The sequence below is a fragment of the Falco punctatus genome (assembly GCF_963210335.1).
Source record: "Falco punctatus genome assembly, chromosome: 4".
NCBI classification, from domain to species: domain Eukaryota; kingdom Metazoa; phylum Chordata; class Aves; order Falconiformes; family Falconidae; genus Falco; species Falco punctatus.
In genome coordinates this window covers 58,538,558-58,555,446 of record NC_137583.1, presented here as the reverse complement: position 1 = coordinate 58,555,446, position 16,889 = coordinate 58,538,558, and the positions used below count along the sequence as shown (strand labels likewise).

At 43.2% G+C, this 16,889-nt stretch overlaps 1 protein-coding gene across 3 annotated transcripts in view; it reads left to right on the top strand.

The window, feature by feature from the left end:
• Positions 1 to 2,110: 2,110 nt before the first annotated feature.
• The window catches only part of XRCC2 (X-ray repair cross complementing 2), a 29,874-nt gene continuing 15,095 nt past the window's right edge, over positions 2,111 to 16,889 (top strand). For all 3 annotated transcript variants that reach the window (XR_013928036.1, XR_013928037.1, XM_080386968.1), the window contains exon 1: positions 2,111 to 15,028. Coding sequence is in view for 1 of the 3 variants with exons in the window: in XM_080386968.1 (XP_080243094.1) it covers positions 14,990 to 15,028 (39 nt within the window). In the remaining 2 variants the exon portion in view is untranslated. The remainder of the gene's footprint in view (positions 15,029 to 16,889) is intronic.

The following is a 16,889-nucleotide window of genomic DNA, read 5'->3' as shown; positions in this document are numbered from 1 at the left end:
TATTTGCATATTAAAACTGATTAAGAATCCTCAAAATCTCTGGTCGGACTTAACTCACTGCAAATATGCATCCATTTAGCAGTAAAAAATGCTGAGTATGGGGTGTTACTTTGACTCTAAGCTCACAGATCCAACAACCAACAGCTGTGACCTGCTGCAGAGTGTTCAGACCTATGAGCGGTAGTTGTCCTACTGACCATTGATTTACACTTTTTTAGCTTCTCTACCTCAAGCACCATAAAGGTTTATGCCAGCCTCAGCATTTCTAAGTTATGCCATCTTAGTCGCTATCAAAACCCAATATTTCTCTACATGAGATATCACAGGAAAGCCGTCTTCCCAAACCAGTATTTTCATCATCTGCTATATGGAAAAAATTTTCTCAAATACTCTTTGTTGCTTCTTCCCCCTCAGCTCCTGTATCTCTGCTCATATCTCCCTGCATCCAGCTCCGCTTATTTGGGGGGGCTAAAATATATACCAACTAATAGACAAAGTAGGTCTTTTCCATGAAGTATAGAATTTTGCTAAAGAATTACAAAATTTTTGATACTACTACCATATAAAGACATACACCCCACCCCACGTTTCAAGTCTCTTATAACATCAGCATTTGTGAAAACAAAGACTTCCAAGTCTGTGGACACCTGGTTTCACACAACACCTTCACATACACCACAAAGCAACACATCAGTTCTGCAACTGGAAAAAAAAATACAATTGCAGCACCTGCAACCATATGCAAACTGTTCCTAATCTATATATCTCAGCTATGGGTAGCAGTGACAACACAGCAGCATGGAGTGGGTTGTAGGTGATTAACCAAGTGGGTGGCTTTTCCATTGATCTCTTTACCCTGCTTGTTTCCCAAGCAAAGTAGATTAAAGTTAAATCAAATGTATTTAACCACACTACAAGCAGACCCCCAGCTGAGGCAGACATGCACGACCACTCCACTACTCTGTGAGTCTCTGCATACCAAGTTTCCTCTTGCCTATACTCCCACTCTGAGAAATGTTAAGGTCTGTAGCAACTCTTTAGAGCAGCTAAGGAAGAAGTACTTGTTTGCTACTTGTGTGGGTGCCATGCCTTCCCTCAGCTGGTTTTGTTTTGTTGTTGTTGTTGTTGGAGGGGGTGGGGTGGGGGGTGCATAAAGTCAGGATCATTACAGTAGCTGAGACTATCACATCATGAGGTTGAACATAAGAAAGACAATCAGTAGATGCAAGCAATGAAGTGAAGATTCAGCACTAATAATCTCAAAGCCTGACAACAAGAAAGTGGGTATCACACACTGACAAAATAAGCAGATGCAACCAAGCCTCTGCACCCTTTACAATAGAGCAAGTTTTTCATCTTATGTTTATTGAAGACCCACTATTACTTTTCCACTTAGCCAGGTACTCAAACTACCTCAGGAAAGGTGTGGAATTGGCATGAAAAAAATAAGAAAAATGTATCTGCTTCACAACTTTATGGATGAAATATGAGATTCTAATGTAATTCAGGAGCTCAGAGTTACACAGAGCGAGGCAATAGTTTAAAGATTATCCAGCAGTCACAATCTGCCCAGCACACTGCAAGAACACAGCTACTGCATCATCACTTTGTAAACCCTTATTCACTTTTTAATGACAAAGTCATGGCTCATCTCTGTGCACCACACCCCTGTCCCCAGCCACTCCTGAGAATGAGAAAATAGCAAAACACAAGGGGCTCATTCTATATTGTACTTCTCTAACACAACTCAGTTTAAAAAAAAAAAAAAAAAGAGCAAGCCTGCCTGATTTAATAGCCAGAAGGCTAGATCCTCCCACCTACATTGTCAGCAAATCAGCCAGTTTGTGGGAACTCACTCTCAGGTTGTAATTCTGACTGCTTACTGTACTACCAAATAGCTCCCAGAGGAACTAAATGTATACATATATATGTATGTGTGTGTATATACATACATATATATCAACTGCTGTCATCGCTTTAGAATACAAACTTACCTGAGGTCTGAAAAAGAAGGAAGATGCTGAGCCCCTAAAGGCTGATTCAAAATTGCTGTGAAGATTTTGCCTTCCTGCAAAGCTCCCTGGGGAAAAAAAAAAGGTTTATCTTGGTATAGCCAAGAGAGTCTTACATGAGAGTGAGATCTTCCAGCCATCAAAATATCAAATGCTCAGTCCCACTCCCATGCATGTCCTACCGCAGCGCTGAGCTGCAAAGAAGACAACATTCAGCAGGCCACTAAATATGAATCTGACTCCTTACTAATAAACATCTCCAGAAGGCAGGAATCTGGTTCTCACACAGAGACTGCTTTTATTTTTCTATTTAAGAGTCCACTTATCATTACTTACCTTCCTAGAGCTCAGTATTCTTGATGTCTAAGGGACAGAGACATTCCCTAGGCAGTCCCAAGCCAGGCACCTGGTCTCAGACACACATCTTCATCCATCACTTCTCACCAGCTAGCCCAAGAGCTTCTGCCTCAGCCAACAGGCTTCATCATCCCGTAGGTTCATTACACAGAGAAAGAGAGGTATTGCCTCTGGCTCTGAGCTGTCAGTCTTCACTTACTACATGGAGACCCACAGGACTTGGGTCAGCTGCTTGGAATCACTGCCTGATGGCCAGGACTCAGTTGTGAAGCATTATTTCACTTTAACCCAGTGCCTGAAGCTACTGGGGATATTCAAGTCCTCAGTCATGATTTCTAAAGCACTTGTGCACCCTCAGATCCCCAGGGTAACTCTCAGACCGACTCATTGAACATGCCCTCTATAGCCTCCAGTTTTCTCTTCAGGCCAAGAGGTAAATAGGATTGGGATATAAAAGAGGGGGGGATATCTATCTATATGCACATAATGATAATATTTAACACCACAATAAAAAAGCATGGAAAGATATTTTACAAATTACATAAACCATGAAGTTTCATGGTTGCAACAAATGAGGTACTCCTGGATATAAACCAAGCAGACGTTTCCCTTTTGGTAGACAATTCTCTGATGGTCCACTGGTTTCTCTTATCAGTGCTTTGAACTAAGTGGCACTTCCTCTGTTTGGAGGTAGTGAGGTTCAAACCATGAAGAGCTTCACTGAAAACTGTTATTTTATACTGAACTATATACCAAACACAAATAGGAAAGACCTTGACTATCACTTGACAGCTTCTTCTAAATTCCCCTTCAATGCCCAGTTTGGCATCCAGCACTTGTGAGCAGGTTATTTCCTCCCCATCCTCACCAAGCAAACTGTCATAGGGCTCTTGTCTCCTTGCGGGTGGCAGGAAGAAGTCAGCACAAGAAGGAAATCCTATCATAGCCTGATGAGCATTACTTTCAGCAGCTTTGTCTGCTTAAAGAGTTCCTGCTCCTACATCATTCCTCCTTGTACCTCCTAGGTTGCTGCAAATAAATCAGAGCAGTCAGCTGAGCTGGCTAACCCCCCACCCCTTCTTTTTCAGCCCGGATTTTTTCAGCCAGATTAGCTCTCCCTTTGCACTTCACCACATGCCCAAATGCTTGTGCCAGCGTAGCAGAAGGAGGAGTATGGGCGTGGGAAGGAGTGGCTGGAAGTAGGAGGAGGTGAGGGAGCAGAAGGGACCACTTCAGCGGGTCTGAGGCCCGCAGCCTGAAAAAATAACTGCCTCACTGGGATCAAGTGCTCCTAGGGTGCCCTTGTGAGGATGGACGTTCTCTCTCCCTGAAATGCTTCACCTGATAAATCTTTGTGTGCGCTAGTCAGTGTCTAATTCACTGTAATGGAGATCTACCACAGAATGTGCTCATTATTCTCCAGCAGGGACTTTACCTGATAACAGACAGAGGGTTTCAGGCGAACGCTACCAGCATCTCCTTCAGTGTGTTAGCCTTTGGGCATTTGGATGCCTCTAACTTTGTCTTAGGGCACTAAACAGATTCTCACCTAAAGCAACACTGCAGGCAGGCGTACTGTTGCCTGCAGATTTCGCACAGCCTACAGTGCAATCACAGAACCTGCAAGCAGCTCAGATATATTTAGAGTCCCACATTATCATTACTTTCATCCTGCAAAATGGAGGCAGGGGGTGGGGGAGCACAGGAAATAAAGAATAGAAGCAGATGATGCATGCACAGCTGGAGAATGTCAGCAGGCATCTCAGCACCGGCTGGGCCTTGTTCTCCTCTTGTTTAACTGAAAGGGAGTGGATGACCCTGAGAAAAAGAAAATCAACATTTATTACTCTTGCTGTGGTCAACACCTGACTGCCCCTGTGCAGACTGTGTTATGACAACCCCCCAGTCATCCTTCTCTGCGCCAAATCACTGCTGCCGCTGAGGACTGAGCATGCTGGTGGAAAATGACACAAGTCAAAGAACTGCCTGTGAAGAGGGGAGCATCCAGCTGCTACCTGGCTTGAAATACCCCACAGGCAAAGCACAGCAAGACAACATGCCATAAGGATGAAAGGGACTGATCATAAAAGGTGATAAAATGATACAAGAAAGCAGTGCTACAGGAGTTCATCTAGCCATACAAAGGTCAATGCATAGTCATATGTAAGCAGACATGCTTGGAATTAATGTTTTAAATCACAGTTGTTGGCTAATTCCTTTGGATTGTGAAATGTGATATTTTTTCCAGCCAGAATCGCAAGAGAAAGAGGAAGATATTGAAGATACAGATGAAGTTTGAATTCTACCTCCAATAGATACCTCCACAACTGTTCAAACTTATCAGGACTGTTTCCTCTTCCTTCTCCAGGCCCCTAATTTATGTCTGTGTTAAGACATCAGCAGAGTCGCTTCCAAGGAAGTCAAGCAAATCTATTTGTATTCCCTTTCACTGCTCCTGAGACTCCTCATCTATCTAGCTTTGTTTAATTCCTCAGAGGCACCTAATTTTTTGAGGTGAAGAACATTTGCTTATACAGCCTTCAGGGTGTAATAATGGGTAAAATCACACAGATTATACTTTTTTTTTTTTTTCTTTTTACCTCCATGCTACCTTTTAAGTTAATTTTGGGGGTTGGGGATTACACTGGTGAAGGCTTTTGTCTGTCTGGGCTTTGTTTGCCAATGTCAAGAGGGAAAGGAGAATGGAGAGAAAGATTCTGGGTACTTTATTTAAACTGAAAGAGGGGAGATTTAGATTAGATATGTAGAATTAAAAAAGTTTACTTTTTACTGTGAGGGTGGTGAGACACTGGCCCAGGCTGCCCAGAGCAGCTGTGGCTGCCGCATCCCTGGCAGTGCCCAAGGCCAGGCTGGACGGGGCTTGGGAAACCTGGGCTGGTGGCAGGTGTCCCTGCCCATGGCAGGGGGGTGGGAACTAGATGGATGATCTTTAACGCTCCTCCCAACCCAAACCATTCTGTGATTCTCTGACTCCAGATTACAGGGTGAGGAAAGCTTTTCTGGGTCCCCATAACTATGTAATTCCCTAAATAATCCATATTATCCTTAAATTCAGGAAAAAAATCATCAATATTAGTGGCTGTTGTGTTCAATTAGAAGCTATGGTGTTAATCTCAGAGTCCTAACCATATCAGCCCAAATTTCCCTTCTTGCAAACCAGTCCCATTCTTTCCCAGTCCTCTGCTCTCAGCATCCTTAGTCCCATTCAAACCAGTGGTTCCCCTTAAGTGATGCACATATTTTGCAGATGTTTCTGTGCTTCATTCTCTTACAACTGCATCTCTTCCTAAAAAGCAGATCTTCCAGTTAACATAGACACAAATCAGCTTGTGGGATGGCAGCAGCAACAGAAAGATTTTCTGGAAAATGCAACTCTCAGAAATCCAGGGACCTTTGTTGATAGCTATAATGTGTCAGAAACCCTGCTCTTGATGCATAGGATCCTTGTAGTAATTTTTAATATTGCGGGTAACTTCTGAAATGCCACGTGGACATGGAGAGTTTCTCAGGAGTCTGTGCTCATGGGCTGTGCAGCTCCCACAAGTCTGCTACTACTTTCCAACTTTCCACATTGTCTTAGATCATCTTCTTCATTATTGACCACCTGTTTAATAAATCCAAGCCAGTGCTTGCGTGCAGGTCTTTGGGAAGCATTGTAACATATTTCTTGCTGCAGTTGCTACGTTGGGTGATATCACTCTTGTTGAAACTCTGCTGCCACCAGAGGATTTATACAGAATTTTTTTTAGCCTACAGATCTATTGCAGTTCCCTCACAAATTAAAGGGTAGAAAGTGCCCTGTGTTGGATCAGGCACAAAAACCATTTTGGATCACATCCAGATGGCCTAGCAACAAGGTGTTCTCTTCTGGATGCTTCATTTTGTGCTTCAGAATTGCAGGCTTTGTTTTTAAGACCACAAATTTCACAGAGGAGAAATTAACCATTGAGATTAATCAGTGCTTTGAGGTCTCCCTGCAACTGGCTCTGTAGTCACTTTTGGCCAACCTAAATATGGGCTGCTGGCGTGAGGCAGTCCTGCCCTCTCTCACCTCTGGCTTCATGTTGCCATCTCCACATCAGGGAACTGAGCACTCAAAACAAAGGTAGACTCCTTCCTCTCACCTCCATCAGCCCTCAGCTGGGTCGCAGGGCAGAGCTGGTTCACTACACAACCACCAGCACAGCCCAAAGGAGGCAGCAAGAATGGACAGCCCAGAGAGGGATCGCGTCTTGCAGGAGCAGCTTGAATTGATGTTGTTTTAAAGCAATCAGGCTATTGCAGCCTTAGCCTACACATTGAAAATCTTCAATTGTGCATATTTATTTTATTGAAGTGTTTAATTTTCACAGTTAATGTTTCAATACAACACTATTCACTGCTGCACTATTTGTCAAAGATTACGGCAGTGAAAGAGGTGACCGTGTTTTCATGATCTACATAATCTGAGCATGTACATCTGAAAACTCCATTTGCAGAGAAAGAACATTATCATATACTTTTTTTTCTGCAGAGGCTACCATGACCAAATCTCAGTTCTAACCTTTTTTTCAAAATTTTCTGTAAGAAGTCTCTTTTTGTAACCTATCCCTCAGCAAGTTTGTTATAAACATGCACCATCAGAAAATTCAGGCCTTCACTGCTTAGGTGAGTGCACAGATCATACAGTTGATGAAGAAAACCTGTAGTGTACATATACATCTATATATATTTAGAATTCATTTTCTGCGGATATACTTGAATGTTCACTTACAAATTTGCTGCTTCAGTGAACATTCCTACCAGCAGCTTATTGTGAGGACATTTGCAGAAAATCAAGCATTGAAATAGGTATGAACACAAGCAAAGTGTATATACATTTAAAAATTAGAGAAATGCTACTTATCCCAAAGTGACTTTTTGCACTAGTGTCAGGATGCACTGAATGTAGGAAATCAAAGTGCAGGATGGTGTTCCCAAGCCACAACAAGGCTCTTTTGTGCCACTCTAACCTAATATAACATAAGATGGCTATTTTCTTTAGGAAGAGGCTTCCTATCCTACAGGAGTTTCGGTATTTCAAAACCGAAAGTTTTTGAAGGGCAAAGTCTTGTACTCCAATTCACCAGTGAGCCAACAAAAACATTTTTCAAATGTTTCATTTCAGCTGTGGCCCTTTTTAATTCAAATATCTTAGTATAATTACCTTTAAGATCTAGCAGAAAAACTGTTTCACACGTCAGTTCTTAGACTGAAATTGCTAACTTATGATGTCTCAACAACTTCCAAAAAAATTCTCCCTGAAGTTTTGAAGATGAGAAGTCCAGCCAACCCATTTTCATTCAATCAAAAGAGAGTCCACAAGAACTTTTGGGTTTTTACCAGCCTGTATTTTCTGATAGGAATACTAGGGATTAGTAGACTGTTGACTGACTCAATTCTATGTCACTGCTGTGACCATCTTCCCTCATCATGACAGAAGAACCACAAGCATGCTAGATGAACATGGGTGCAACATGCTCTCCATGCAACACTCCACATGTGCATCTTCCTAAGAGTTACTACATGTTGCCCTACACAACAGAATCTCTGAGGCTGATGTAACTTATGTCACGGATGATATATCTTTCCACAGTACCAGAAGATAGAATGGCTTCTGACAAAGCCAGTGCAAAGCCATCTTTGGTCTATGCCTGTGGTCACAGATGTCCAGTTTGCACAGATGCAAGAAACTTCTAGGCAAGAAAAACCTAACAGATCTGGGGACATCACAAGCAAACTCACTTGTGACTCTTCTAGCTGTTGTGTGGAAGCAAAGATTACAGAATCAGAGAAACTGGAATAAGCTCCTGAAGGCCATCTGAACCAACCTCCCACTCAAAGCCAGACTATCACCAACTCTAAATCAAATCAGCTATGGCTTTATTTGGCTGAGTCTTCAAAACTTCCAATGACTGAGATTCCACGACATTTCCACATAATGTATTCCAGTGCTGTACTGTCCTCCTACTGAAGAAATTTTGCTAATGTCCAGTTTGAATCTCCCAAGATGCAAACTGTGGCCCTTACCCTCAAATTTGCCCTCAGCTTCCAGTTTTCACAGCAAGTTCCCAGTCTGTACTGCTGCATGAGGTTAAACCTGCTCCAAGTATTAAGCTTCACGCACACCACTGAATGTCTTAAGGTCCAATCCACAAGTGTTTGAAGATCCCTCCAGACCGAAGCTCTATTGTTCAGGGTGCAAATAATTTCCCTTAATTTAGCATCACACACAAGTTTTCTGAGTTCGCATTCTCACTGATCACAGCGAAAATGCTGAATTACATCAGCCCCAGTATCAACCCTGGGGTACACGATTACTGAGCGTCAGGCCACTGATAATTGTTCTTCAGACCTTGTGGTCCAGGCAGTTTTCAACTGATCTGATGGTCTATTCATCCAAGCTATACTTCCTCAGCCTCCACATACAAATGCTATGGTGTCAAAAACCTTATTGAAGAGAAGATATAGTACATCCATCACTCTCCTTTCATCTTTTTAGCCAGCCATTTCACCATAAAAAACAGCCAGGTTGGTCAAGCATGATTTACCATTGGTAAATAAATTCGTCTTCACTCTCTCTTGTCATTACCTTCTTGTCATTTGTGTGTTTGTAAATGGATTCCAAGAGGATGCGCACCATGAAGAGCAGACTTAAGCTTTAGTTGCAGTGGCAAAACCAACATCATACAATGTCTAAATTTATTCACAGATATCCAGATATTGGGTATGACTGTTAAAAGCACAGCAGTGCAGGTGTAGTCAGGTTAGCTCAGACCCTACAAACAGCGAACCCACAGCAGCATAGACAAGGCATTCCTTGAATAAGGTCTGGGGTGTCATTACTGAGATGAAAGTGTGGTCTAGCTTGAACAAAAGTTTATAGCCTTCTATAAAAACATACCTTTTGGATTACTACTGGCAGCGGATCTGACAGCTCTTATCTCTCTGCTTATATTTTATGCTTCCTAATTCTAACATATGATGGCACTTCACTTCCCAATATCCAATTGACATTCTTTTGATGTATCTTTTGGGCTAGTGCCTAAGCACATTTGCAAATAGTTTAGTGCTCAATTTAAGGCTGAATATATTCCCAGAATTCCTTTGGCAATCAATTATTTATTACTTACAAGTGTTAAGATCAAAAAGAAAAGAAATAGATGTATATTCCACGCTGACAGGAGGTCTGTGGGGATTACAGAAAACAGAAACTTTAATGCTAAATTTGTGTAAAAAGAGTAAAATGGGGATTCCCTAGTCAGTTTTTAAAAAAGAAGAAAGAAAAAAAAAAAAAGAAATGGCCTGGATTGTACAGTTATTCTTCCTGGGCTTTATCTCATGGTTAGAAATGCACACTTGAACTATACCATTAGTTCTTTGTACCACAGGGGCAAATCCTGGTTTGCTTTTGCCTGCCAAGGAATATTGGTCAGCTTAAACTCGGTGCCAGTTACCTGGATGTGTCTTCTATCAGCATATCCAGGCTGGCATACATAGCTAATTAATTAAAATACTGATTCATTCCTACTGACAGGCCTAGGATTTGTGTTAATTTTTCAGCAAGGTCATACTGCCTGCAGAGCTTCTTTGTAAAACCTGGGACTTTTAAGAGCATCAACATTCAAGCAAAGGGGAACTTGCAAGAATAGAATTTAGAAAGATCATTTATACCTCACTGAACAGCTCTGTAGAAGGCAGAGAACATTTTCACAAGCATGTTTGACTAGGGCAATATTTGCATTATTCCTGTCAGTGGGGCAGGAGCAGTGAAGGAGGTTCATGAGGTCAAACATAAGACTTCTCCCTCCGTAGGCTGCAGGCAAGTGCTCTTCTCTATAAGCCTTTATTTATTTGTTGCTAACCTTAAACTGTGCCCCATAGGCAAGCAAGAAAACACTCCTGGCCAGGTCACCAATACAAAACTCGTCCTTATCTGGGCGATTAACGTCCGAGTAAGGAGTATCTGGCAGCTTCGCAATGAGCCACTGCAGAATTACTCAGACAGGACAGAAGAAGCAGCAGGAAGAGAACAACATGGTACAAACAAACAAAGAGTAATTCCAAGTCAGGAATACAAGCTGATAAAAGGCAACCTGCAGGAATAAGAAATCTAGACATAAATACAGGTGAATGGCCTCACAGAGCAAGTTTATTCCTGATGTAAATCAGCAAGCTGAAATGTAAAGCAGAATAGCCAGCAACCAGCTACGGAACTCTATCACAGATGCCAGAACTTAATAACGACCTGGACTGGTTTTTTTCATGGCCAGCAGTTCATCTACTAATGGATTAATTTTTTTTCTTTTTGTGTTTTTTTTCCAGGTTATGCAGCAAATCTATCACCTTTTCTGAGGTCAGTGAAATTATAACACCCTTGTCATTTAAGTTACTTATTTCTCAAGTAAACAGATAAATTAGACTACCATAAAAACTGAAATGTATCTAAAGAAAGTGGCAGCTCTCCAGGTAAAAAGAATCAGCCATCTGCTCTAAAACAAATCTAATAAAACCCAGTGACAGATCACTTCACTCACTGAGAGAAACTTGGAACAGTGGGGCTGAAATCAGCAATGCGAAATTGGAGGAGTCACACAACAGAGAGGTTGCAAATAATCTGATGGGCAGTTCATCATTTCCTTTGCCACATACAGATTCAACGTCTACCTTAAGTCTTAATTTTTACTATTATTATTAATTCTTAATTTTTAATCCCTTTTGAGGTCTACCTACAACTTTGAGACGTCTTATGCTGGTAAACCTTTTGGGTTTTGAGCATTACTACACAAAGGAGTCAGTATGACAGAATTAGGAAATGAGACCTTTCTATTGCTTGGACTGAAGTTCTGCATTTCTCTCTCATTTCTTCTGTTTAATGACTTTTCAGATAGTCAATTTGTCACGTTTGGACTGAAAGTATTTAAGAGCATAGAGGTTAATTAGAAAAACAACAGCTGACTTTACTGAAAGGGATTAATTCAACTCTATGAACAGAGACAAACTGTTTTCAACCTAGAAGATCTGTCTGGAACTGGTTTTTGCTGGAATATCACCCACACAAATCTTGCGAGGGAACATTAAGTGACAATATGCTCAAAATGATGAAGCTTATGTTGGAGCAAAATCTCTGTGGCTGCAAAAAATGCTTAAAGGAGGAAACATTTATATTCCAGTTTCTAATTTAGCTATTACTTAATTAAATATAAAAGTTTGGTGTATTTTTTTGCAAGCATCTTCACACAACCTGAATTTCTTGTCACCACATTGGTTTTCTTCATGCTTTTCCCTTTTGTTTAAGGTCTTACCTTCAGCCTTGTTCCAGGATAGGGTATTAATTCTTTAGACTGGCTCTGTACTGTAGACCAACTGGCAATTTAAAGTTAGGACTTTGCTTCTTAAATAGAAAGTAAATGTTTTTATAAACAGTAGACTCAGTTCTGTACAGCCCCAGGGTACCTGGGCTAGCCCTTCCTTCCCCAGAACCCAGCCCAGTTTCCTTCTGTTAGCCGAGATTAGCAATGATGAACGTATGAACTAGCTAATAATAATAACAATAATAAAAAAAAAAAAAATCTCAGGACTGCAACTGCACTTTAAATACCTTCCTCTCTTGCACTGTCATTTTTTAATAATAAACAATATAACAAACAATAAAAATATCAAAATAAGACCTTTGATGAAGGTCTTAACATGTGCAGTGGAAAATACAGAATCTCAGTGTAGAAAATGTTCAAAATCAAGACTGGAAAGGAGGAATTTTTTCCACAATACACATTTCATAAAGATGGAGATGCACACCCCTAGAGTCTGATCTTTCTGCTATTAGAAAAGTCATTGCTCTCGCTGCTGAATTGCTACATGAACAGTGCCTGTGGCTTAAGGGGCACCCTCAGGCTCCCCACATGCCAAACAAAGGAAGACTAATTTTCTGCCTGTAGAAACAGGAGTGCTGGGGCATACAGTCCCTGGATACTATGAGCTACTTATAGCTATACTGCATTAAGGAGGACTCTGCATTAAGGAGGTTTCTGCTATTTAAGAAGGAAGAGTAAGGAATGGGTAGGATCCTTTACTCCTGGATCACACAGTATCACTCAGAAATGCTACAGAGAAATATGAAAGAATGCAGACAGAATTTAAAAACAGAAAAAAAAAAAACCCAAACCCAAACCGCACAACCACCACAAACCTAAAAAACAGAGGGTAAAATCCTGGCTCTGCTGAAGCCAATGGTGAAGAGTTTTCCTACTTACCTGTGTTACTGTTTTTCTCCAAAGGAACAACGATGCAGAGCTTTACTTTGCCGGCAGAAAACCAAGAATATTATGAATGGATGAGAAATACATAAACAGCTTCGAGAAAATATTACAATATCATATTTGGTAAGATGCCAGCAATGCTGACTGCTGAAGTGCAGAGGGCAGGGGTTTAGATAGACAGAGATCTAAATAAGTCTGGTTTGGGGTTAAAGTTTGAAGTGTGCATCATCACGAAAATCTAGCTTTTGATCTGCAAAGAAAAGAGATGATAGTACAGACAAATAAATGAAAAGAGCAGAAATGTGAGTCTGTATTAAAGCAGAATGCTGTCAAATAAGTATCAATTTTTTAACTTCATAATGCCAGCCACACTGTATGGAACAAATGAAAGCAAAGGCAACATATGAGAGGTAGTTACGGTAATCCACCTATCAAGGTGACCAGTGTATTTGATTTACACATTTCTGTTATGTAGTAAACATGTCAAGCAATTAAATATCCTTTTTTTTTTTTTTTTTTCTACTGCTCAGGTGAATTCAGTGTTTTTAGCTTCTTGCTTTTGAATCTTTGTTGCTTGATCTCCACTGAACTGTGATACTTCATCTTGCATTAGATTGTAATACCAAAACTGTGTTCACCCATGCAGTAGAAGAGCTCCCATAGGACCCTACTGGGATACAGGCAGTGGTGAGTGATGAGGTAGGAGTGGGTTTCAGTCAACTGGCATTTATGTGTGCTGTATATTTTATGTCTCTGAATTCAAGTAGCAATCACTTCTTAAAAATGAGTGCGATGGCTTTAATTAGAGGAGAACAGCAACAAAGAACCTATAATTTTTTTAAAAATATATCATGTGGTTGATACAGTGAGTAGTGTCTTTGTCGTAAGTCACAGCAAGTCCACTCTACTCGTGTTAGGTTCAACCAGCTTCAAGGGCAATCACTTCTAATTAACAAGTCTTTTGAACTCTTCCAGGGAACGTGGCCCAGACCTCTAAGGTGCTGTAACAGACAGGCAGCTCTTAAGGTCGTCTATGCCTTATGGTGACTTGTTCCAAAATGCAAGGCAGCAAGTCCCTTCAACAAAAATAAACCAGCAGTATTGTAGTTGCATTTTTGTGCCATGCCCCCTCCCCTGCAGCCATCCAAGTCTTTTTCCCCAGAGAACCATCTTCCATGCTCTTGATAATTTTGCAGGTGTGTCCATACTACTATGCTACTATCCATACTACACAGCTACTACGGCTGTGCAAAGAGACCATGTCCTTTCTGTAGTTTAATGAGCAGTGATAGGACACTAAAAGTAGTGGTTCGACCGGGTGGGATCTGGCTGGCCTTGCGGAGGCCAGCAGCAGCCACCTACAACCTGGAGTTAAGTGTCAGGTGGCAACAACAGGGTGTTTTCAATCGGAGCTGCGTATTTTGGGCTGAAAGAGGGTTGAAAGAGTAAACAAAGCCACCGCCTTGCACCTGAGGTTAGATTTTTCTGATTTGTGGTGCATTCAGGACCAAGCTAGCAGAAACTCTTTTTATATAAACATGATTTCTTTGAAGAAACAAAGAACTCCACCACCTGTTTCTCCTCCTAACTGTAAGAACATGAAGTATTGCCAACAACCTTGCTAAACCCAAAGGGACGGTATCATGACTGCTCTTTCATACGCAGATAATCGGGAGTAGCTACTTTTACCTCAGTGTTTTTAAAAATTCGGCTTATGGAAATGGACCTGCCACTGGCCACCTCTTGCCCTGCAGCATCACACACCACGTGGGCCCAGCTCGCTCAAGGCCACCTAGAGTCAAATATTCCGTTCCCCTTTGAGTCTGAGCCATAATGGATAGCTGGCTTTTGCAAAGAGCAGTTTCGCAGGCGTCAAGACTTTAACCGTGGCCACACGGATGAGCTTGCCCTGAGTCACATCTACCCCCAGCGTCACGGATGAGCATCCCTTGAGTCACGCCAAGTCAGCTGCCTGCCCCGGGGGGAGGGGGGGAAAATCTCATAAACCTATACAAAGACAGGTTCTTTAAAATAAATAAACACACACCCACTTCGCGACAGTGAGCGGTCCCTCGGGAATCCCAAGCTGAGCTGGGCCGGCGGGCGCGACACGAGCCCGAGGCGGGACTCGAACCGGGAACCCACAGCACGGGGCCGCCACCCCGCCCTCCCGGGGCCCGAAGGACGCACGCGCAGAGCCGCCGGCCGGCCGAGCGGGGGCGCTGGGGGGCGCGGGGGACGCCCGAGGCAGCGCGCCTGCGCAGTAGCGCCGCCGGCCTGGAGTAGGAGCTGTGCCCTGCTCCCCCCGCCCCCAGCCGCGCCATGGCTGACGCGTTTCGGCGGGCGGAGTCGGGCACTCAGGTGAGGCGCTGCTCCCCCCCCCCCCCCCATCCCCCGCCGGGTTCCCCTCAGCCGCGGGCCGCCGGGCACCGCCTTCCCGTGGCGGGCCGGGGAGGCTGAGGCGAGGCCGCAGCCCGGGGAAGGGGAAGCGCCGGGCGCTCCCCTCCGCCCGCCCCCGGTCGTGCTCCCTTCCCCCACCCTCTCGGGGCGGGCGGAGGGGAGCGCCCGGCGACCGCGGAGCCTCCCGAGGGACCGTGTGTGAGGGAAGGGGGGCCGCGCCGCAGCGCCGCGCCCTCCCGCCTCCGCCGCCCTTCCCCCGCCCGCCTGCCGCCTCCCCGGCGTGAGGGGGAGCGGGGCCGGGGCCGGGAGCCCCGCGGGGCGCCTCTCACTGAGGCGGGTTGCGGGGGCGGTGGGAGGCCCCCGGGTGTGCAACCGCGCCTGAAACTCTGGGGCTTTGCTGGCGGGTTTGCAGCGGTGGCTGGCGGCGGGGTGAGGCGGCCGGCTCGGCCGGGGAGGGGAGCGGGGGTCTCCGAGCCGCCTTGGGGCCTGCGGAGGGAGGGGGGGGGGGGGGCTGTGCAGGTGTGCCCGTAATTCCTTTATAAACGTGTTTCCCCCCTCCTCCCAACGCTGGAGTGGATGCGGTAAGGAAGAAGAGCTGAGGGAGGTTTGGTTTAAATCAACAGTATAGAGGGTGGAATTGCTTTCCTGTTCTTTGGGGAAAATGGGTTTGAGTTTTGGGATTTTGTTGGGTGCTTCCCCCCCCCCCCCCCCCCCTTTCTGCTGGATGGTTCGTTTACTAGTGACTTCCCCTTGCAATCAGCAAGTTAATTACTTGGAAATTTGTGTGTTACTCTAGCAGAATATGCTGAGTAGTGCACATAAAAGCATAGAAACGTGATAATCAATATTTATTTCCTGTTAAAGCACCCTGTTTTTTCAGTGGGGACTTGAGTTCTTAAGCCCTTTTGATGCTGGAGAAAAAAATAGTAGCAGCTGTCTGCTATCAGGGAATATACACAAATTAAGGACATGAGTTGTGTTCTGTGTTCAAGTGGGTAACGGCGGCGTTTATTTGCTCACATGAGCTGTGCCAAGAGGGAATGCACATGGCAGCAACTACCTGTGATGGAATGGATAACCGGACCTCATTGAGGGGGGAGTTGATAACTGATGGGTTAAGAAAGGTTAACAAATGAGTACATCATGCAGAAGAAATGTTAAAAGCCCTTTAAACAGAAAATACTTCATTTAAAACAATACTTCCTCAAATAGCCTCATACATAAGATCACATTTTACTGAGAGTTACACTGAGACCGCAGTCTTGTACTCTTTATTATTGAATGTAATTAATACAACAAATTAGAACTTCTTGCAAAACACCCTTGGTATATCACAATAAAATAAATGATAAATTGCTTGCATATGTCTTTGTGCCCAAAGTTTACAGAGTGGTTATAGTGGTTGAAAATTAAATTTTGTCTCGTACTCGAGATAGGTTTGTATGTGTAAATAGCCTGTAGGTTAGCTCACAGCTTCTAACAGAGCTGGAGTATTTAATTTGAATTTCTTTAACATTTTAATGAAGTAATATCTCATTCCTGACAAGACCTACATGTATACTTACATTTATGCATAGCTTCATTGAAACCAATATAGTATAAGCATACAATGTACTAGTCAGTGGGACTGTCTGTATGCATATTTCTTTATTATAAAAGACATAGTTGAAATATTTGAGGCCCATCAGCCTTGTCATTAATGAAATTCAGTGCAACTGTTGCCTAACTCTTGCAGTATAGCTTGTTTTCTACACGTAACTGCACATATGTGCAGTTTCTTGCATAATTACACTTTTGAAGAACATCTAAGAGTGAAGGCCTA